Source organism: Pelmatolapia mariae, linkage group LG4 (assembly GCF_036321145.2).
Source record: "Pelmatolapia mariae isolate MD_Pm_ZW linkage group LG4, Pm_UMD_F_2, whole genome shotgun sequence".
Classification (NCBI taxonomy): domain Eukaryota; kingdom Metazoa; phylum Chordata; class Actinopteri; order Cichliformes; family Cichlidae; genus Pelmatolapia; species Pelmatolapia mariae.
The window spans coordinates 20,992,817-21,015,366 of record NC_086230.1 but is presented as its reverse complement, the minus strand read 5'-3'; the positions used below and the strand labels follow the sequence as shown (position 1 = coordinate 21,015,366).

At 42.0% G+C, this 22,550-nt stretch overlaps 1 protein-coding gene across 6 annotated transcripts in view; it reads left to right on the top strand.

Annotated features, from left to right (window-relative positions):
* Window positions 1-22,550, top strand: part of crebbpb (CREB binding protein b) — a 41,531-nt gene that overhangs the window by 11,789 nt on the left and 7,192 nt on the right. Inside the window, exons 2-24 of one of the 6 annotated variants that reach the window (XM_063471849.1) lie at window positions 128-723; window positions 6,664-6,831; window positions 10,320-10,560; window positions 11,419-11,532; window positions 12,251-12,496; window positions 12,586-12,682; window positions 12,863-13,000; window positions 13,099-13,216; window positions 13,365-13,527; window positions 13,680-13,736; window positions 14,002-14,123; window positions 14,642-14,821; window positions 14,983-15,387; window positions 15,624-15,800; window positions 15,978-16,152; window positions 17,602-17,720; window positions 17,807-18,046; window positions 18,229-18,317; window positions 19,797-19,877; window positions 20,019-20,075; window positions 20,184-20,261; window positions 20,399-20,466; window positions 20,548-20,698. In XM_063471849.1, the coding sequence (XP_063327919.1) occupies window positions 128-723; window positions 6,664-6,831; window positions 10,320-10,560; window positions 11,419-11,532; window positions 12,251-12,496; window positions 12,586-12,682; window positions 12,863-13,000; window positions 13,099-13,216; window positions 13,365-13,527; window positions 13,680-13,736; window positions 14,002-14,123; window positions 14,642-14,821; window positions 14,983-15,387; window positions 15,624-15,800; window positions 15,978-16,152; window positions 17,602-17,720; window positions 17,807-18,046; window positions 18,229-18,317; window positions 19,797-19,877; window positions 20,019-20,075; window positions 20,184-20,261; window positions 20,399-20,466; window positions 20,548-20,698 (3,880 nt within the window). Of the gene's footprint in view, window positions 1-127; window positions 724-6,663; window positions 6,832-10,319; window positions 10,561-11,418; window positions 11,533-12,250; window positions 12,497-12,585; window positions 12,683-12,862; window positions 13,001-13,098; window positions 13,217-13,364; window positions 13,528-13,679; window positions 13,737-14,001; window positions 14,124-14,641; window positions 14,822-14,982; window positions 15,388-15,623; window positions 15,801-15,974; window positions 16,153-17,601; window positions 17,721-17,806; window positions 18,047-18,228; window positions 18,318-19,766; window positions 19,878-20,018; window positions 20,076-20,183; window positions 20,262-20,398; window positions 20,467-20,547; window positions 20,699-22,550 lie in introns of all 6 variants that reach the window. The other 5 variants (XM_063471847.1, XM_063471848.1, XM_063471846.1 and 2 more) reach the window with 5 other exon arrangements.

Genomic DNA, 22,550 nt, shown 5'->3' with positions numbered 1-22,550 from the left:
TAGCCCGACTGGAAAAATCGCTGGCCCCGGAACGTCGGGCTAGCGGTTTTGCGAGCCCTGTACAGTCAGCTAAAAACTAACTGGTAGCTTATTGACTAATTCTTGTTTTCCTTTCTCTCTTCTTTAGATCTCGTGTCACTGTTTGACCTGGAAAATGACCTTCCTGATGAGCTCATACCCAATGGAGACTTAGGAATGGGAATGTCCTCTAATGGTGGTCCAGGTGCTGGTCCTGGTCTTAACTCAGTGGTTCCTGATGCTGCTGCGAAGCACAAGCAGCTGTCTGAGCTCTTGCGACCGGGAAGCTCAAACAATATAGGAGGTGGCCTGCCACAAGGAAGCATGGTGGGAAACCAGCTAGGTGGTGTGCTTGGTAAAAATACACTAGGGCAGGGATCCCCCAATCACCAGTCTCCCCAGGGCCAGAAGGGAGGTCCAGGACAAGGCAATGGAAGTGCAGGCATGGGCTTCAGCCAGCCCATGGGCCAGGTTCATGGTGGCATGAGCCAGACAGGACAAGTGATTAATGGGGCTATGGGACCAGCAGGGCGAGGGAGACCTGGTCTTGGCATGCAGTACCAGGGCCAGCCCATGCAGGGGACACAAGTGGGTGCTGGACCTGGTGCTGGAAGCAGTGTGGTGGGAGATGCACTCACACAAGGAGGGCCACAGATGGGTGCACACAACACGATGAGTGCTCAGCAAGCAGGAAACATGAATAAGGTAAGGTTTGAAACTCTGCTCAGCTAACATCAATACCGTATTTTTCAGACCATAAGGCGCATTAAGCGAAACAAAACAACCAGATAAGTCAAGCTTTACTCAGCTCATTCTTCTTGCTTCCTCCACTTCTGTACCATTGATTCATTAATGTTGAATTCTCTCGCAGCTGCTCTGTTCCCATGTTTTTGCAGTATATTAATGACTAACCTCGTGTTGTGGATGGATTATCTTAGTTGTTCTCCTGACTGAAGTTTGGTCCGTTTACAGCATCCTGCCATGCGATTGCATTTGTCGCTAACCGTCGGGAACCCTCACATTAACTTTTATTGAGTGGAAAAAAGTTAGCATTCATCCTCCAGCTTCACTGTGTTTAGGGCTGTTCGATATAATGATATGTATCGGATGACGATATAAAAACGTCTATCGTTTCATTTTACGTTATCGTTTGTTTCGTGTTGTCGCAAAATAAACTGTTTACGGCAATATTTGCCACTACAATGGTCATTGTAGTGGCAAATATTAATTTCCTAAAGTTCTTTCTTTCTCTTATATTTAATATAACCACACTACGGACAGACAAGCGCCTGTTTTTATGCGTTGTCGTTAGCAACAACGACAGTAAAACCATCGCGTGTCTGCTTGTTTATTTTCCACATAAACCTTTCACAATAAAGCTCAAGATCCTGTCGAGACTTTTCAAAATAAATGGAACCACGTGAAATAGTATGCAGAGTATTGACGGATGAGAAGCAAAAAAGAGCCGTCAGGTGCTAAAAAATAAACCTTAGACTCAAACGTTAGAACAGGGTTTTCCCCGCAGCACTCTGTGTAATAAATACTCACAAAGAAAACGTCGGGTGTTACAACATATGTCTAAAAATGTATAGCTTCATGCATCGGTTAAAACACTCGACTCCAGCTACACGACGCTCAGCTGGAAACACTTCACGCAAGTCGAGCTGCCCGAGATTCACAGAATTTACAGAAAATGGTAAATTTTTGTGATTTATATCGTTATTGGGACGATAGATGTCTTATATCGGGATATGAGATTTTGGTCATATCGCACAGCCCTAACTGTGTTTATGTTATGCTAACATAGCTGTGTTGCTAGCGATCATGTAGCACATCATTATATACCAGCTAGTCCCAAGTCCAACCCTACAAACGTAACTGCTGTTTAGTTTTCTGTCTTCATTTATGTTGGAAGTGACAGCAGAGCTGTACGTTTTAATTTTTTCAGAAATCTCTGTCAGAACATGCTAAATCATGTTTAGGTGGAAACTAGCGAGCTAACTTCCTGCTAACTTTTCACTCGGTTAAATTTAATAAATTCTGTTTTCATGGATGCCTGAATGTTAAACTTAATTGTTCCACCTGGTAAAGCAGCAATGCTGATCATTTTATTAAAGATCAAAGAATTAAGACCGTTTTTATCTCTGAATGATGTTGCAGTGTTCGTTTGACTTTGAGACCTGAAGCAGAGTTTACACCCACACTGTCGATTTTTGAGAAAATTAAAGGATTTTAAGTGTGCCTTATAGTGCCAAAAATACAGTACATACATTCTGAATAGGAATTAGTTCAGTCTGTAGTCAGTGGTGTCAGTCATTGTGGTCTTACATGCTGCAAGTTGACACAACCAGGGCAAATGTGACGAGACCTGAAAATTGTGTCATCGTACTTCTACAAAGCGAGTCAAAGTTTGTGAATGAAAAATAATTTCCATGATGTGCTGCTGGTTGCAGTTGGTTGTGATAATCTTTACTTTCACAGACTTTGAAGTGCTCATTGTGAGAACATGTCTTTCCTTTTGTCTGAGAGCTTTGCGGTTTGACAGGAAACCAGGGTTAAACCAGCAGGCTAGTTCTCACTAAGATTATTTGAACAGACATTGCCACATGAAAAAACGCCCCTCCTTTCCTCATATAGACACATACGCAGTAATATAGGACTGTTTGTGTTATTTCATTGTTTAACAACGTGTATTGCTTTGTATCTCCCTTATATATTATGTCATTTGTACGAAACTGAAACCGTCACCTTTTGATCGTACTGAGACACCATGATTATGTTTGAGGTGAGGAAATGGGGTAAGAAGAATAGGTCGATTTGAACCAGCTTGTGAGCAGTATGACGTGCGATCAGGAAGTTTTGTGATTCGATTTGTAAAAAGGAAAACCGTACTGTACCTGATTTCAATATGGCTGCTGTCCTCGCCATAGTTGTCTACTTGTAGACCAACTGTACTCTGATCAAATTGTTGTGATTTTTGTGAGGGAAAAAAGTTAATTTAAAGTAAGAATTTTTTAAAAAAAAATAAATTTTTGTTTCTTTTGTTTGGGCAGATATAGCTAACACAATTTTTAAATATGGAGCAATTTTTATCTTTTTGACCAAACAATTCATGTGAGCTGCAAGTAACATAGTGGTCGTGTCCAAATTCATGGGCTGCCTCCTCCTGAGGCCGCATTTGTAGACCGATTACGTCACAGCGACGCGCCGAAGGCTGTCCAAATTCATAGGCTGCTCCGAATGCAGCCGACAAATGGGTCCTCATTTTCTCCGAATTTGAGGATGGGTCTGATGTATCCTTCTTTGCCCACCATATCCCAGAATTCATAGCGCGGCCCAGCGAAACTCTAGTTTCCGGTAATGACGGCCGGTACTACGTTTTAAAATTACTCTTATTAATTTTTCTGGGTCACAAAATAAACTTTTAACATATTTTCAGGCGAGAAAGTAGCTGTCTAAACATCAAATATCTGCTCGGTTTATCAAGATATCGCATGTTTGCAAAAGTGCTTCGACGTTTTCGGAGATGCCTGCTACCCACCAGCTCGATAGCGAGCCGGGAGCTCGAGGGTCACTGAAGCCGCCGAGAACGGCACAACTCCCGGCACATCATTTTCAGATCACCGCGGACTTTCGCTACTCGGGTTAAACGTAATATATAAGTATAATCATGAAATATAACCTGAGACAACCTAAAAATGCTATTGTTGGGCTTTTACAGTGTTTTGTTTGTTCGTGAGTAAATCGGTTTGGCTGAGATTAAAGTTATTAGATTAGATTAGATAAAATAAAACTTTATTAATCCCCCGAGTGGGTTCCTCCTTGGTTTTTATACAGCTGACTAAACGTCAAACAGAAAACTGATTAAACAGAAGTGTGAGACGGTCGAGAATTTACTCCAGTGTCCTGTTATATTTTATATAGCAAGGAGCAGACGGCCGAGTTTATTAAACTCCACCGAGACAGCGGTGACGTTAATCAGAAGGCTGGACCGTCCAATTTCACTGCCGTTTACTTCCGGCCTACCCGACCGTCTGAGGACCCGGCCCACTTAGATTGCGAAGGCCCGGTCCTCAGGAGGATGCAGCCCATGAATTTGGACACGACCAGTATGATTATTATTTGAATTTTTTTTGAAAGAATTGAATTGAATTGCCATTATACAGTAAAGTGGCAATAGACAAAAAAACCTCCACCCTAAAAGAATCAGTTAATTTTAGTGCAGCATTTTTACATCTGTCATAAACGTTTATTAATCAGACTGTAAATACGTAAAGAAGAGAAGAAAATTTGATCCACTGAGAATGAGGGGAAAGAGTCGGTGCTTCTTAAGGCCGCTTTTATGCTCAACACACTCAGCACTGCTGTTTCGGAGTCACTTTAAGTAGCCATGCACCCCTGCAACTATTGCTAGGTTGACAATATGTCAAGTGTAGAAGCTAAGAGATTAACAGGTTACACATAAGGAGAGTTTGACACAGTTTGAAAATGAGACTTCTCAAATCAATGCTTCCGGTTTTGACCTCTTCTCTTCCTAAATCAGCGGTGATGTGGCAGTATTTATTATGGTGTTTTTACTCAACTTTGCTCGACTTGCAAACAAAAGGAAAACTTGTTAGCGCTGAAATGGAAGAAGTTGAAATGTGAAACAAAGCGTTTCTGGACCCTTTAAAAAAAAAAAAAAGTTTTCTGCAGAAGTTCTCATGTTTTCCAATTGTTGCTGCAATCTCCCACTAAGCCATCTGGAAATCTTTGCGCTCCTATCGTTGAAATTCATGTAGAGACCAAACGGCACACGCTCTCGTGTCTCCAGCCCAGCTGTGCTGCGCAGGCCAGCTTACAAGCTAAAACAACACCAAAGCACACTGCACGGAACAACAGAAGCTGTCACGTCATTTTTGGCGCGTGCCACCATTTGCAGGCATGACAACAGCAATAACTGCCTGTAATACGTGCAGATCATCAAGTGGGAGAATCCATGTGGGAGGCCGAATGTGTGAATGAGAGAGCGGCAGCAGGAAAGCATCTGTGTCTCTCTGTGTGGAGAAGTGGAAGGGGGAGGGGCAGGCAGCAGTGCAGCGCTCTGCTCAGCTGTTGTGCAAGCTTTCTCTGCTGTTGTCACCTCCCTTTTTTTTTTTTTTTTTCCTGGGCAAGCCCTGCCCAGCAGCGAAAGCAAAGCAGACTGCTGCTTTGGCCACCACAGAACAGCGTCAAGCAGAAGCAGCAGAACGGTTCAAGTTGAGGGTATTAGAGGGAACAAAAAGCTAATGTCGGCTGTGGTAATAAATGGTGGTCAGAGCTCTTGATAAGGAAGTATCTGTATGTGGCCTTAATGTTGTGTGATCAAGTCTGTTAATTTTGCTCCTGGTGAAGCCTGACAAGACGCAGGAGATGATTGAAACTGAAATTTCATCCAAAAAAAAAAAAAAAAAGGAAATATGTAATTTTAAGTAATCGAAATAAGTTCCTGGAACACTCTTTTAAGAAGATGTCACACTTGCTGGCTAATAAACGGGTGTTATGTACCTTGAGCTAATTTTCCAATACGCACACAACTTTGGTAACATAGATACTGAAGAGTATTTGTAACCACGTGCTTTTGTTCTTGCAGGTGACACATTAAATTGTCATTTTAATCAGTTCTACTTTCACTTGTTTTTTACAAAACACGATCTCTGGGCGGCAGTGTTAATCGAAGCTGCAGATTCATTAGTTGTAGTTAATTACTATAACTTATGGACACGTCAGGATTTTCCAAGTCTGCTGCCAACACATCTCACCAAAAGTTTCCTTCGTTGGCTGGGAAAGCAGGACGGTCCTGATGTCTTTCGGTCTCTTCATCCATCTTCCTTTTGTTTGGGATCATTTTCTGTGGACGATGGCGCAAATAAATATGGCCAACCTTTTAAAATCAAATGACTGATTGTCCACATAGTGGTATGTGGAGTAATCACTGGTGGGGGAAGGGGTTTAACCAAGAGGAAATGCTGAACTGTGTGTGTCAGTGATTAGTTCGGCTTGCGAGTTTTCATGCAAGGCAGCTAATTTCTGTTTACCTTCAGTCAGACGGAGGACAAATGATTCATATAAAAATCTGCTGGTTTGAAAAGCTGCATGAAGCCCATGCTAGCTCCTTCACACAACAACATTTACATCTTTTTTTGTGTCATTCCCCATTTCCCTGTGTCTCCCCACAGTGGAAGTGAAACATGTGGAGTAGGGTCATAAAGCCAAACACATGACGGTTGAATTAAACTGGAATTATCCTTATGTGTGACTTTTCTTGACTGGGAAACACTGATGAGAAGACTGACCATCACTTTGTAGACTTTGAAGGATTTGTTTTTTACCTGCGCTTTCAACATAAACAAAAACAACAACGGAAACTTTACAACAAGCGGCAGCAGCAATGCTCCTTTTCTTGAAAAGAGAGTGCTTGAGTTTGTTCTGTGTGTTCGTTATCAGATTAACCTCCTACGGTGCCCAGTAGGAAAACTCTTCTTGGGCTCCTGTTGACCTTCATTGGATTTGCAGTGTATGTTACAGTCTGTCCCATTTGCAATGAGACACAAGTGAGTGGAGAGGTAAAGGAACTGTCCCTATGAGGGATCTTCTAACTAGCCTGCATCCTGTTGCTCACTGTAGATGCCGATGCCAGGAGCTCCATTTAGCCAGCAGTATGGCCAGCCTGGGGTGCAACAGATGGGGGCAGCGGGGGTCAACGCCCAACAACTGCAGAACAAGACGGCGATTTCCAACAACCTTCCTCAGTTCCCTGCTGATTTGAAGGGAGCTGGGAGTGTGCCAAACATGGTGAGTGTCCATCCGTTGTTTAAAAACTAATAAACGAGGGTAAATGTCCCAGGCTTGAGTTTAAAGTTAGTTTCTGTCCTTGCTGCTACACATTACATTCTTATTTTAGCTTTTTTACTCTGACACAACTTACTGAGCCCTTCCTGAACTTGTACCTGTTGGCCTGGTTTCAGCTTTTTTTCCACTGTCATCTTCCTGTTGTGGAGATGAGCACCAGGAGCTAAACCTCAGCAAGTCTGTTTCAGCGTACTTACAGGGAAAGTGACTCAGTCCTAGTAGAGCTGTTGCTTGTGACTGGTCAACCACAGTTGTCTGTTGTTGATCATCAAACAGATGTGACGTTGCATCTGGTTTTGTAGGTCAAGCAGGGACAGTAAAAACAGTGTTTGATAAACCGCGTGGTCTGCCTTACAATGCATTTTGTTGCACTTATGGTTATTGAGCATTTCATGTTCTCCACTGTCTCCTGCACTGCTTTGCACTTGGTTCATGGTGTTGACATACACAAAGTTTAGTTGCAGGAAGTCTCCAGGCTTCGCTGTTACCTTTTTAAAAAATGCATCCAAAGGGTTTAAAGCGCACCTCTTCTAACTTGGTGCTATCCACCCACCCTAATGCGTACTCTGTGGCAAATTGGGACTTCGTAGATGGAGCTCTCACTACTGCCTCTGGTAAGAGAGGGAGAGAAACACAACAGGAAGTTTATTTCATGCTTCCAGCATGATGGCACAGTAGCATAAGCTTGTTCTCATTGAGCAATGTATGTTAGTCAACCCTTATTACTGACCATAAGTGGACACTAACCAGGATAAGAGGTTAAACTGTTTGAAATGGTATTTGGAGGGTTCTTTGTTTTTAGACATCTTTGTAGATCTTACAGTCTTATAAGATTTTTGGCAGTGTTGGCATGGTAGTGTGTGAGGTCGGGGAGGGAGGATGGGGCAAAATTTGTTTTTAAAGTATTTAGTGTTGGAAATAAATCAACTGTTGTCCAAATTTAGTGAAGACTTGAGAAAGATGGGATGACTTTTGCTTTAACTTTGGAGGCATTAAAGACTGGAAAAAAACGTTGGGTGTTGAATTTTCCACTCACAGCATTCCTTAAAGTAAATCTTCTGTAGCATTTTAATAACCTTAATTAGCTTGAGACTATTAATTGGCCCGTTGAAGTTGAGTTGTTTTGATGTAGCGAATGCCAGCTCTAACAGTTTGGATGCAACTCTAGTTTTAATGTTATTTTGATGGACTTCTTTTTTTAATCCACTTATGTATAATGTTTCACTTATCTGAGTATCCATTTAACATTAAAAGTCGTTATCACTTTTTCCTGTGATTACACTGTATGTCCTCTTTGCTGTTAATGCAATGCTATACGTGACATACATGACCGACAGTTGCGATGGTGTGTGGGAGGGCATGTGCCCGCACACATGTTCATACCACCACAACGGCACTCTTCCAGTTGAGTGTAGATGTGGGTACAGGCTACAGTGATCATTCACTTACAAACAAGAGAAAACAGACAGGGCAATGCTGGAAATGGGAAATTGTGTGTCACTTTCTCTCTCTCTGTCCGTCTGGTTCTCTCTCAACACGCTAATGTCTGCGACGGAAATATGTAAGCAGAGGCAGACATATTTGTCCCTAAAGTTTTGTCACTATTTTGCATTTTCCCTCATCGTCATTCCAACAGTTTGTCGTCTCCTTCCAGGAATTTGCTAATATCTGCGATTCCTTACAGTGGAGGCTTTGCTCACTTACTAGAAATAAATGTCTCCAATTTTTAGGTAGTTTTATTTTAAATCGAGAAAGACAGAGTATCAACCGAAGTCCTGAAAAAATATGACACACAAGTTATAATTTTGTTTGCATGTCAGTGAGTGAAATAAGTATTTGATCGCCAAGCAAAATTTGGAGAATGTGGGAAAACCCTTGCTGGCAAACACATTGGTAAGATGTTTTTGTAGTTGGACACATCTCAAGAGTGATTTTGGTCCACTCTTCTTTACAGAAACTTTCTAAATCCTTTAGGTTTCTTAGCTGCTGCTTGGCAACTCAAAGCGTCAGCTGCCTCCACAGATTTTCTGTAAGATTGAGCTCTGGAGACTGGCTTGGCCACTGCATGTTCTTGTAGTTGGTCACCAGGTTTGGACACATCTCAGGAGGGAATGTTCTCCTTCTTTAGCCCCTCCTTTTTGCCTTGGCAGGATGCTTTGGGTCATTGGTCGTGAATAGGTCTTCTAAGGTTACAATCTTCAGTCTTCTGGCTGTGGGAAGCTTCTCAGTAAAGATTTTATGGTATTGGTCCCTCAGTGTGGTAAAGTTGTCCTGTAAACTTAGCAAAAACACAGCCTCAAAGCACAATGTTTCTACCTTCATCCCTGACTGTGGAGAGGTGTTCATTAGGTCATACTTAGCATTTCTCTTCCTTCAAACGTGACAGGTCAAGCTAGCAAATTTAACACGGGCCTGTACTCGTGCCTTCTTGAGCAGGTTGTCTTTGAAGGTGCTGAAAGAGTTTGATTGATTACAGCATAGTGTGTTGCTAATGGTGTAATGCTTGGTGACTGTGGTTCCAACTGCCTTTAGATCATTGACAAGCTCCTCTGTAATTTTGGGCTGATCCACCATCTTTTCTCATCATTATCCTCAATCCATGAGGCAAGATCTTGCATGAAGCTCCTTAATGAGTACGAAGATTTATTTTTCTTCCATTTCTGATTAATCTCACCAAGCTGCTTCTTGATGGGTCTTGCAGCTCATTGCAGCCTTGTGCAGGTCGACAGTCTTGTCTCTGACATTCTTTGACACTCTTTGGCCTTGTCCATGGGGGTGCAGACGATTGGAAAAAACGATTCTGTAGAAATCTGCGCTTCATACACTTAAGTTGTAATCAGGAGTATCTGCAAATGACTGATTGTGTAGGATCAAATACTTATTTCACTCAATTACATGTACATTTCTAGGTTTTATGCAATGTGTCTTTCTGGATTTTTTTCCCCCGTTAATATGCCCTTTCTCTCCATTAAAATTGGAGGCTGTTCAGTTTTTTCTAAGTGAACAAACTTTTATAAATTCAGCCGGGGATAAAATTTCCCCCACTATATATTGAGACTGTGATGATTATTTATCATATTGAGGTGAAAGTTGTTGTTCTTGCACTGACAAATGTAAAAAAACTGCAATGAAAAAGTAGCCAGAAATGCATACTGGGCTGCAATGACATTATGTGTAGTTGCATTTCCAGGGAGGTGCACATCAGGTTACCACGTAGATCACGTTGTGGGGTTTCATACCTATGATAAAGACTTAAATCTAAGGCCAAAAAAATATGCATAGCTTCAGTCAGGGGAACAATATTTTTCCTCTCCTCACGCTATGATCATTCATATATCCACATTTAAGTTTTTGCCTCACATCTGTGTCTGAGTTTGCACCTCTGTGCGTATCCATCACTAACTTGTGTGCGTATTGTGTGTTTATCACAGATGCCGCAACAGGTAGCATCAATGGTCCCTGCTCCCGGTGGTGTGTCCGCAGGCCCAACGGCCGACCCTGAGAAGCGAAAACTCATTCAGCAGCAGCTGGTCCTGCTGCTGCATGCACACAAGTGCCAGCGGCGGGAGCAGGCCAACGGGGAGGTGAGGACCTGCACCCTGCCCCACTGCCGCACCATGAAGAACGTACTCAACCATATGACCCACTGCCAGGCTGGCAAAGCCTGCCACGGTGAGTGAAAGTGATGAGTTTTTAGAGACTGAATTAAAAAATAAATAAATAGAAGCCTTGGATCTACCCATACGAGCTTTTATGTGACCGTGTTCTTCTAATTTGGTATTTTATCTGCTAACTGCTGCTAATAATCTCATAAAAAGGAGATTCAACTTCTAACAGATGGGTTTACTGTACCATGTGTTTGCAGCCATAATTAGAGCCTGTGATGTGGGCCTGATGCCATTTCATTTAGCATCTAAACAAAATGGCACCGGGCGTTGATGTCTTGCAAGTTTCATCCAAACGACAGTAAACACCTGTTTCTTCAGACTCACACATATACCATCACCACAATAGTTTTGAGTGAAATTTCAAAAAACAAAAAATATCCATGAAATTTGCCTTTTTGAAAGGCATTATGAAGAAATTACTGACTTTAAATTTTAAAATGTGGCTTTAAAATAAAATGCTGAGGATGACTATTGTGTCACTTTTTGATTTATTGCTTAAATGGAGACAGTCCAATTGTTTCATTAACCAAGCCTCAGTGATTGACATTACCCAACATAAGTTGAATCTTAAGCACAAACAAGTTTCTCCTACATGTCTGTTAGTCAGTAGCTTCACTCTGACAGTTGTTAGTAGTGATGAGGGCATCCAAGAGTTATAGACTTGGAAATTTGACATTTTATATATAAATATAAATTTTATAAATATTAGCCTATTTTTTCTCCATTTAACCAGCACCTGTTCTTCACTGTAGTGTGTAGATATTGGGGTTCAATAGTCTTGCGATTTTTGCCAGATACTCCTGAATTAACTGTCACCAGCACCTCACTCTATTTTTCCTATTTGTGCTTTATTTTTCTCCAGTTGCACACTGTGCATCATCCAGACAGATCATTTCCCACTGGAAGAACTGTACGCGGCACGACTGTCCAGTGTGCCTGCCTTTGAAAAATGCTAGTGACAAAAGGAATCAGCAGCGTAAGTAACTTCAGCAGCTCCATAATTTTAATCTTAATTATTCATTAAACCCATATAAAAAAAAACCCCACATGGATTATAAAGAAGATATCTGAAATGCAGGTAACTTTTCAGTAAAGCAGTCATTACTCTGGGATAAGCCTCATATGTTTGTGGTATAAAGTGGTGCCACCTGCAGGTTGTGTTTCACTGCCACTTCTCTGCTGGCTCGCAGACTGTGAGGGCTCGAGTTGCGAGAGGATTCCTCTAGAAATACTGGGCCTGTAATGTGACACCCAGGGGAGGGACTCAGTGGCGCTTTTAACACTGGGGGCAGGTTCTTGGGACAGCATGCTCTCTAATTGGTTAAAAAGCCCTATGACAGATTTAAATCCCCCACAGAGGCAGCATGCTCCCTGTCAGCTATCAACACAGCAGGGAGCAGCACAGGGATGTCAAAGTCCCAAAAAGACTATTTGTAGGGAATCTTTTTTTAAATTTTCACATAAAAAAACAAGTTTATCATTTTTATGTTTAAAATTGTTATAGTCATATACTAATCTTATTTTTTTTCTAACAATTTATAGGCTGACATTATTAATACAGGAGAGCATAGAAGCACATAAGAACACCTGAAGCAGCATTTACTCCTCAGTTATTGCAGGCTATTACTTGAGTTAATTCTTTAATATAATATTTATAATGCAAAACCACTTATCATCCTGTTTTCCCCCTACAGCTACGCTAAGTTCATCTGGAGCCAGTCTGCAAAATGCCATGAATACAGTTGGACCTGGCCAGCCCAGTGCAACAGCCATCAGCAGCGCTGCAACACAAATTGACCCCAGCTCCATGCAGAGGGCCTATGAAGCCCTGGGCCTGCCATATGGGAATCAGTCTCCTGCTCAGGTGCAGGGCCAGGGTCCATCTCAGCAAAACCCACAGGGCCCCCAGCACCAGCAGATGCGAAATATGAACCCGTTAGGTATGGAATAAAACGAAATGCCAGTTTAGAAGTTTGTGTATAGTTGCTTCTGTGCCAGTTTTTCATAAATTCTTCTGTGTGTTTACCAGGCTCTAATCAGATGAATCAGATGGCAGGAAGCATGGGTACCCCCTCCTCAAACCAGACTGGCATGCACTCTGATTCCTCGTTGTCTGCGCTTAGCAGGTAAGACTTTTCATTCCTTCTGCATCACTTGAAACGAGGTCTACTGTACTGCCCTTCCCAAAATAAATTTATGCCTCTCAAGTTACTGATTGTCTCTTCGGTAATTTTTTATTTTATTTTAAAGAAGATAATTTTTCAATGTTATTTACAAATTATGTTCAAATTGCGTCCGTCTTACAGTCAGCTGATGCCAGATGGGTCAGTAGTAGGAGGCATGGGAAACCTCCCCGCTGCCACCCCTCTGTCTGCCACAGGGCTAAGGAAGGCCTGGCATGAACATGTCACTCAGGACCTGCGCACCCATCTGGTGCATAAACTGTAAGTGCAACAATAAAACAGCTGCGTTTGTAGATAGATGAGTTCTCATATGGTACAACAGGTTATATTTGCTTATTTTATTTAATTTCTTTCATCAGAGTACAAGCCATATTCCCAACCCCAGACCCAGCAGCACTGAAGGACCGACGCATGGAGAACCTGGTGGCTTATGCACGCAAGGTTGAGGGTGACATGTATGAGTCGGCTAACAGCAGGGTAACTTGATAAAGCATTTTCACACTATTCCACCTTCATCCTTTTTGAATATCTTTAAAGCTCTTTGTGCAGCTATCCTTGCCACTGAGATAAAATCATTTTTAAAATATCTTTTTTCCTTTTTCTTTTTTTTTTGCCTCCTCACTAGGATGAGTACTACCACTTCCTGGCAGAAAAAATTTACAAGATACAAAAGGAACTGGAGGAGAAAAGGCGCTCCCGGCTTCAGAATCAGCCTGGCATGGGACCAGCTGGGCCACAGCAGCCTCAGCCCAACCCCATGGGCCCAGGACAAGCCATTCGACCTCCTAGTTAGTAACTTAAATTCTTAATCAGCCATTGACTGTCCTAAGTTGACAGTACCAAAATACCTTATGTTATAATTACTTTAATGTTTCACAGAATCTCTGTTTTTATCTGAAAGCATCTTTTAAAAGAACCTCGACTTATCCTGTCTTCTCAGATGGACCTACACAGATGCCTAACATGCAAAATCAGATGATGCCCCGCATACCACAAGGTATGTGTTCACCTTCTGGTTTTTGTTTTGTTTTTTTGGGGGGAGGGTGGCACTTGAATTTGCATCTTTTATTTCTAACATGCTCTAGTGGTTTGTCTGTTGAATGCCACTTTTATTTGTTTAATTTGTCCACACCTGTTAAATTGCTCTGATACGGGATATCAAATTGCTCTGGTTAAGTCTCCCTTATATCCCATTTGGTTATGCATTATTAAATTATATTAATTCCCAAGGATCTTAACAAGATATGTACTTGTCCCCACAGGAATGAATCAGTTTAACCCAATGGCAGTGCAGAATACACAGATGCCTCAGGCACCCATGGGAGCAAGGACTCCCTCCCCCAGGAACCATCCACAGCAGATGAACATGAACTCCATGCCAGCGGTTAGATACAATCCTTTGGTTTTTTTTGTGTTTTTTTTTCTTTCCCTTTTCTCTCGCCTTAAAGCAGTTATTTTTCTCTGAGCTCACTTGCTTGCTCCCTTAAATTTCTTTTCCCTCTTCTTGACCGTGAAATACACGAGTCTTTAACTGTATATTTAGTTAATGCTCTGTTACTATTGTCACACGGAAGCATCAATACGAAATGTGTTTCCTGTAGTTCACACAGATCTTGATTCATTTATGAACCAGATGCTAATGAATAATCTGTACTGAAACTACTGCCCAGGCCTGGGCTTACAGCTGTCCCAGGTGTAGTTTGCGTCTGTATTCTGCTTTGAGTCAGCAGAGGCTGTTAAGTTTACACCACAGGACCTTCAGAAAAATAGCAGGATGCCCTTGTGGTAGCTTGCATGTTGGTAGCATTTCCTTTAGAAACAATTTATTTTACCTGGCAGACACTTCATAATAGGTGTTCTCTGTTGTTTTGATTTATCTATTTGATCTCTTTGACTTTACAGATGGGAATGTCTCCATCAAGGATGCCTCAGACTCAAGGAATTATGGGTAGTCATGCTAATAACATGCCAGCCAACCAAGGCCAGTTCCTGCAACAGGGCCAGTTTCCTGTAAGTGCGGGTGGAGCGATGAATGTGAATATAGGTTTGGGACCTGCCATGTCACAGGCTAGTGTCACACAGGTGAGAAAGATGCTGAGTTTTTTCTTAATTCTCCTAGTCTTTAGTACCCATTGCTTGTTTCTTTTTAAATATATAATCTTTTGTGTGTGACTTTGGTGTCACACGCTTTGTAAATGGTTGGTAATGTTATTCTAATAGTGCGCACGCCTTTGTTCCAACAGCCACAAAACTCTAACCTCCCTCTGAATGCACTGAGCTCCATTGGCTCTCAGCTGCCCTGCGGTCCTACAGCTCAGCCTGCCCTGGGTACCACCCCTCCACCCAGTGCCTCTGCCACCCAGCAGCAGCAGCAGCAGCCGCCGCCGCCACCACCACCACAGCCACAGCCACAGCCACACCATACTCCCACCCACTCCCAGATGCTTCCACAGCCCTCCACTCCCGTGTCCACGGGTGGGCCCTCCTCCACCCCAACCCACATACCTAGTGGCCTCCCTCGTCCCCCCTCAGCCTTGGGGACACCACCTGACCCTTCTCACCCTCTCACACCCCTGCAGTCCCAACCTGAGCCCTCCAGCCAGATGCAGCAGCCCACCTCTGTGCAGGCACAGCACCCCAGCACGCCGGTGAGATACTAGTTTTTCCCTGAAAAGCTACCACAGCTCTTGAATTGCTTATGCCTTTTTCACTTTCCTTTAAAGCACCATCCAGGTGTTTTAACCAAACAATATTCCAGATTTTATTTAATAAAAATTAGCTGTCAATATTTTAATCGCAGGAGGGGAAAAAGTTTTTTTTCTTATAAATCAGAATTAATTTTTAAAAACTGGCAGCACTAAACAGTTTCTGTTTCTGCTTTAAGTTGTCCCATCAAACAGCAGCAAGCATAGATAACAGAGTGCCTACCCCGGGCTCTGTGGCTGAACTGAGCTCCCAGCAGGCCCTGCCTGACATGAGCAGCACTGAAGCCAAAAGTGAAGTAAAAGATGAAGAAGACGACAGCAGCTCTCTGAAGACGCAGAATGATGTAAAAATGGAGGTATGTGCAAACTTTCTCCACCACAAATAAACCAGTTCTGTCAGTAAATCTGTCTTGTGGGATTTCAGTAACTTAATCTAAGGCGTTATGCTTCCATGGGTATCAAATGCTTGATGGTTTGCTGCCTTATCAGTGTTGGATAGATGGTTAACAATCATTGTGTTCATATATAAGCAGGAGGAAGAAACCAAACCCCCAGTGGTGAAGAAAGAGGAGCCAGATGCAGCAGAACCAAAGCAGGAACCAATGGAAACTGAGGAGAAGAAGCCAGAAGTGAAGACAGAACCCAAAGAAGAGGAGGAAAGTGGGGCCAACAGCACTTCAACTACCACCGCTCAGAGCCGCAAAAAAAGTAATGTTTCTATATCTGGATAAAGGCGTAAAAAAATTTGACATAGGAAATTCTTTTTTGGTATTTTTCAGCACTCTTGAACACCCAAATGCTTGCTCTTCCTTGGTAGAGTGCTCAAGTTAAAGATGTTATACTTAAACAGCAGCACAAGGAAAATGGCTTTTTCACTCACTCACCACAACACTTTCACTAAAATATCAATGGATGCTTTTCTGTGTATATAGGAAGTACACTCTTGGCCTCAAAATCTTGTTTAGACCCTTTTAGCATAACTGTCTTTGTGCAAGAGTTTTGCGTGATTGTCCACAAGTCTCATCAGACAGGTGAAAAGCTACATGTTGACTAGCTGTAAATGTTCTATGGTTGAGGGTTGTTTTGCATAGACTATTTAACACAACATTTCAAAGGAAATAGCCTATCTTTCACAAAAATAGTTGAACGGTGAGCTGCCCAGCCCCAGAGGCAGGTTGCTGGCCTCAAACCACAAGATTTTCTTCCATCATACTTAACAGGTGGTCTAAGATGCTTCCTCTGAAAAGCCATTTTTGGTCCGAGCCTAATGACTGCTATTGTGTTGTATTTGTTTGTCCAGAGCATGTTCTTGTCAAAAGCCCTTTCTTTTCTATTCACTGGCAGACTGTAGTTTTGCTTTAATGCTTTAATAGGACAACAAAGAGTTTTCTGGCATGTCTCCTGTACATGTTAAACGTATGTGATCACTAATAGCTGATGCAATCTGGTTCTTATAGTGGAATTCCAATGATCTGCTGTTTTAATTTAACAGATAAAGTAACTAGTTGTTTGAAGCCTTAGCCACTTGTAGATAATTTTCCTCATGGTGGAGCAATTTATTTATTTGTACATCTTTTTAATCCTTTGCCAGACTTAAAAGTATCTAGAGACTATTTTCTGAAGGCTTTTTAAATTCCTGGCATGATGACAGCAAACACTTCAAAAGCATAAAGAGAATCGGGCCTTGGATGTCAGAGGCAGGTTCCACTTGTCACTTCCCAAGAAGGCTGTAATCATTGACACCTAATCATGATATCAGTGCGATTCCTTCTTTTTTTTTTTTTTTCCTTTTTTTTTTTTTTAAATTCATCCCTTTTGTCAATTTTTATCAACAGCTTTATCTACTGGCAGCGTTTCAAAAAAGAACAGCATTTGCCTTTTCAGACATGTTGACATGAAGTCAAAATTTTTCATGGGTATTAGTATTTTGTGTGTATGTGTGTTATTTAAGTATTTAAGCTAATTCTGCAGTGGAAATCTATTGAACAAGACACAATTTTGTGCCTGCATCACCAGGCAGTTAATTTGTAAACCCAGCTGCACACCACTGATCAGTACTGAGTACATTTAGTTATGGAAGTCACAATTATTTTATTTTTAGACATAGGTATGCTGTTTATGTGTTTTTCCTCATGGGATTATTCTTGTCTTCTCTAGTTTTCAAGCCAGAGGAACTGAGGCAAGCCCTAATGCCAACACTTGAAGCCCTCTACAAGCAAGACCCAGAGTCCCTGCCTTTTAGACAACCTGTAGATCCAATGCTGTTGGGTATCCCTGTAAGTATACTCAATGATGTGCCTTTACTCAAAGCTTCGAATTGTTACTGGTCATTTGCTCAATCCTGGAATTGTTTCTCCTGTAGGACTACTTTGACATAGTAAAGAATCCCATTGACTTATCCACCATCAAGCGTAAGCTGGACACGGGTCAGTACCAGGAACCGTGGCAGTACGTGGAAGATGTGTGGCTCATGTTCAACAACGCGTGGCTGTACAACCGTAAAACATCCCGAGTCTACAAATACTGCACCAAACTGGCAGAAGTGTTTGAAGCAGAAATTGATCCTGTCATGCAGGGTCTGGGCTACTGCTGTGGCAGGAAGGTAAGATGGCACATCCTGGATCGTCAACACAAACTACTTAGGGCAGCACACCATTCTGCTTACTGATAAAAGTCACTTACCCTTAGTTTAGTCTTTATTTGGCTGTTGACTTCAGATGAAAGCTGATTGTCACATTTACGTGTACCTTAATGCTTGTTTTGGGTTTTTTCCCCACCCTGCAGTTTGAGTTCTCACCGCAGACACTGTGTTGCTATGGCAAACAGTTGTGCACCATCTCGAGGGATAGCACCTACTACAGCTACCAGAACAGGTAAAGGTGCATGCTCTCTCTGCTGAAGGGATCGGCATGGGTAAAGAGATGAAGAATTAATTATACAAAGTGGGTGTGAAGTTAAACCCTCCAAAGTACAGCATGACTAAAGATCCCACTTCACATTCACCATTCCACAAAACTATAACCCAGGAATGTGAAAAAAATCATTTTACATTGTGCGCCACTTACAGCCCACTTTGATCTTAAGTGGGCCGGACCAATAAAACTGCCCTTTTTCTCATTGTGTGGAAGTTTAACTTCACATTGAATCCCTTGGATACTCAAAAAAGTACGATTCCAACAATATATATTTATTGTTGTTTTGTTACACCCCCCCCCCCCCAAAAAAAAAAAAATGTCTGGCTGATCAATTGCTGTCATTTAGTTATTCATGGCCATGGGGAGGTCTTCATCAGCAGGAAAAGCTTTAATATCTATTAAAATACAAGTCTAATACAAGTCCCAAATTTATGCCTCTTTTGCATTTCACCAAAGCCAATCTGTGTGCAGAGTTTGAGTTTTTACCTGGCCTTTGCTGGCCCCTGGGCCTTATGTTTGACACCCCTGCTTTAAGGACATAATTCTCACAGGCTTTCCTTTATAGGAGTATTGCACCACAGTTGTGAGTGAGTCATATAATTCGGACAAGCAAAACTTGCATGATGGGTCCATCCCTCACATTTATCCCTTTAATTTTGTTCTTGGAAATGAGCTCCAAAGCACCCCCTTCTGTGCAGAATCTGTTATTGCAGCTTAACGTTAGTCCAATGGAACACACTTTAGTTATTGTAGATAATCAATGCTAAATGCCTCAAGATTTCCCAAATTAGAATTAAAGACTTGGACATGGGGATGTAGGCCACCTGTTCCCAAAACTGACTCAAATCATTTTTTTCTTTTTACAAAAAGCATCACAGTACATTGTGCATGTTGCATACTTGAAATACCGTTGTTAAAGGGAATTTAGTCATGTTGTTTCTGCTTAAAGGAACCGGCACAATTGTCTTTGCATCATCACTCCTGTCTCTCCTGACATGATCATCCATTCATCAGCTCTTAATGCATGTTGCTTCTCATAAATGATTTCAGTGTAAATGTCTTTACCGTTTTGATTTTTCAGCATGCATGTTAGATGGCGATGTTGAACACGAATTTGTTGTTGACGACAATCATTTAATGTCCTTAACATAGCATCTGAGCATGTTTCCCCACATTTCTGTTCCACTTTGAATGAGAGTGGCTGAATCATGACCATTTTGATTTTGACTAACCTTGTACATCTGCCTCTGTGTGTGTGTGTGTGTGTGTGTGTGTGTGTGTGTGTGTTCTTCCGTCTGTCCGCTGCCCATGCTCCGTCCTCGGTTGTTGCCATGTGCTCCGTTCACTCTGCATTCTGCCACCCGTACGCCGGTTTGCCTGTGCTGCTACTGTGTGTGCTGGCTGCAGTTCACCCAAATATGGCCTTATTGCCGACAGGTATCACTACTGTGAGAAGTGCTTCAATGAGATCCAGGGCAACAGTGTGACCCTGGGAGACGACCCGTCACAGCCACAGACGTAAGTTCCTTGGTCCCCGGGTGTCTGAATATCACCCTGTGATCATCGTGGAACCATTTGCTTTCTGGCTCTTGTTCTCTGGAACGGAATAAATAGTCACAGATTTAACATGAAGATGTTTCTATCTCTCTTTTTGTGCAGGATGATATCTAAAGATCAGTTTGAAAAGAAGAAAAATGACACGTTGGACCCTGAGCCGTGAGTATTCTCTAGACAGTAGCTTCAATTTGATGTATGTGACTGCAGTGTTGCTTCTTTGCTGCTTTTTACAAAACAGAAAGAAAAAGCACGTTTTTGTCATCGTAGGTTTGTTGAATGTAAAGACTGTGGACGAAAGATGCATCAGATCTGTGTGCTGCACTACGACGTCATTTGGCCGTCAGGGTGAGTATAGCTTGACTGCTACGCTAGACAAATATCTTCAAGCACATATAAGAAATGTTTGACCGTCATAGAATTTATATTTGCCAAAAACAATTTGTAAGTTGACACTAAAAATAATTAGATTTTTCTCGTTTCAGTTTTATCTGTGACAACTGTCTGAAGAAGTCTGGTAAAGCAAGAAAGGAAAACAAGTTTTCAGCCAAGAGTAAGTTACATATACAAGTAAAACATCAACTTCCGACAAAGAATGTCAGTGTTTAAAACATGTCTTTGTGTGTTCGTTAAGGGTTACAATCCACAAGGTTGGGTTCATACATTGAGGACAGAGTTAATAAGTACTTGAAAAGGCAGAACCACCCCGAAGCTGGTGAGGTGTTTGTGCGAGTGGTCGCCAGCTCTGACAAAACTGTGGAGGTTAAGCCTGGCATGAAGTCTAGGTAAGTGTCACACCTGCTTTACAGCGCTTATTTTTAATTTTTTTTCCTTTGGAGGGTCCAGATGCATAAAAGCATCTGATAAATCTTCAATAGCATTGTGTTTTCAGTCTTTTCAATCACGTGGCTGATTCCACATTTATCTCAGCTAGAAACTGAACTGCATAATGCCTCAGAGATCAGTTTTTGTATTTTGCAGCTCATAGAGTAGAAGGACCAATGAGCTTGTTTCTCCTACAGTATTGGTCAGAATTTAATCAAACTTGGACACCATGGCATGATGACAGCAAACACCAAAATGATCACCATTTTGGGTTATTACCCAAATATCCCAAAGGTCGTTTTATAGGGACTCATCACTCCTGCTGGACTATTGATCAGGATTTAATCAAATTTAGATACAACGATCACGTAATTGATCACCAAAGGCACATTTTTCATTTTATGAGCAATAACCTGGATCGTTTGCTGAATGCACTGTGTCAGTGATGTGCTAGTTTTAGGAAAATGTGCTGGTCACAGCGCATTGTTGGATGGCCTTGGCTCAGGAGGGTAGAGCATGTCATCTACCAATTGGAGGTTGCTGGTTGGCTGCTCCAGTCTGCATGCCAAAGTACCCTTGGCCAAGATACTGAAGCCAGAGTTGCTGTCAGTGTGTTCATTGGAGTGTGGATGTTGGATAGAAAGCACTCAGACATAGAAAAATGTGTGTGTGTGTGTGTTTGTGTGAATGGCTGAATGAGATGTCTTGTAGTACTTGGATGCTCAAGTAGAGTAGAAAAGCTCTATATATGACTAACCAGTCCATTTGCCTGTCCATTTGTGTATTTGATGCCTCGTGCAACGTCACAATGCAGATACATAATGCAATTTGTTCAGATATAAACAGAAATCTCCATGTTCATACTTTCATATCAAACATCTGACTGTGGAAAGGGAATTAGTTCCGGAAAACATCAGAGTTATATTTAATCTTATGAAAATTGATTTACTTTTTTTTTCTTCTTCTTTTCACAAATGACTTGAGTCTGTCTTTTAAATGCTCTCGTGTCCATCCATTCAGTAATGCATTTTAAACTGCCTGTCCAGGTCTGAGTTGTCTGGGCCTCTCAAGCTAGCTGAGAGATATAATCCCTACAGCATGTGCTGGGTTTGCTATGGTGTCTTTTTACAGTTGGACATACCCGAAGCATCTCATCTAGGCGATACTCAGGAGGCATCCTAGCCAGATGCCTCAACCATCTCAACTGCTTCCATTGGGCTTGAGTAGAGCCTTTATACCTCCACACCAAAATGAATGACCTCAGCCCAGACAGTCTTCAAAGGAGGCTAATTTCTGCCACTTCCTATCACTACTCGTAGTTATTGCCAATAGGTGATTGTAGGAACATAGATTCACCAGTAAAGTGAAAGCTTTGCCTTTGTGCTCACCTTTAAACAGCATTTACATTACTGTAGATGCTGTGCTTATTTCTCTGTCTTCCGCTCCACTCTTCCCTCACTCATGCACAAATCTTTGAGATATTTGCCCTCCTTTGCTTGAGGCAGGCACTTGTTACCAACCTGGAGTGGGAAATCCATCCTTTACCGGGTGGGAACCACGGCATCCGACTTGGAGGCGCTAATCCATGCCAGTTTGTAATGTGCTGCAAACATCCCCACTGGGAGCTGTAGCCCATAGCACAGTGAAGCCAGCAGAGACATGTTAAGACCAATGAACATGACACCCTGTGCCATTTGGCTACGCCTAGAAATTCTGTTCATAATAGTAATGAACAGAATCGGAGACAAAGGGCAGCCCTGGTGGAAAACAAGCCTACCTTATTGCCAGTAATGAGAAAGATGAACCCAATGA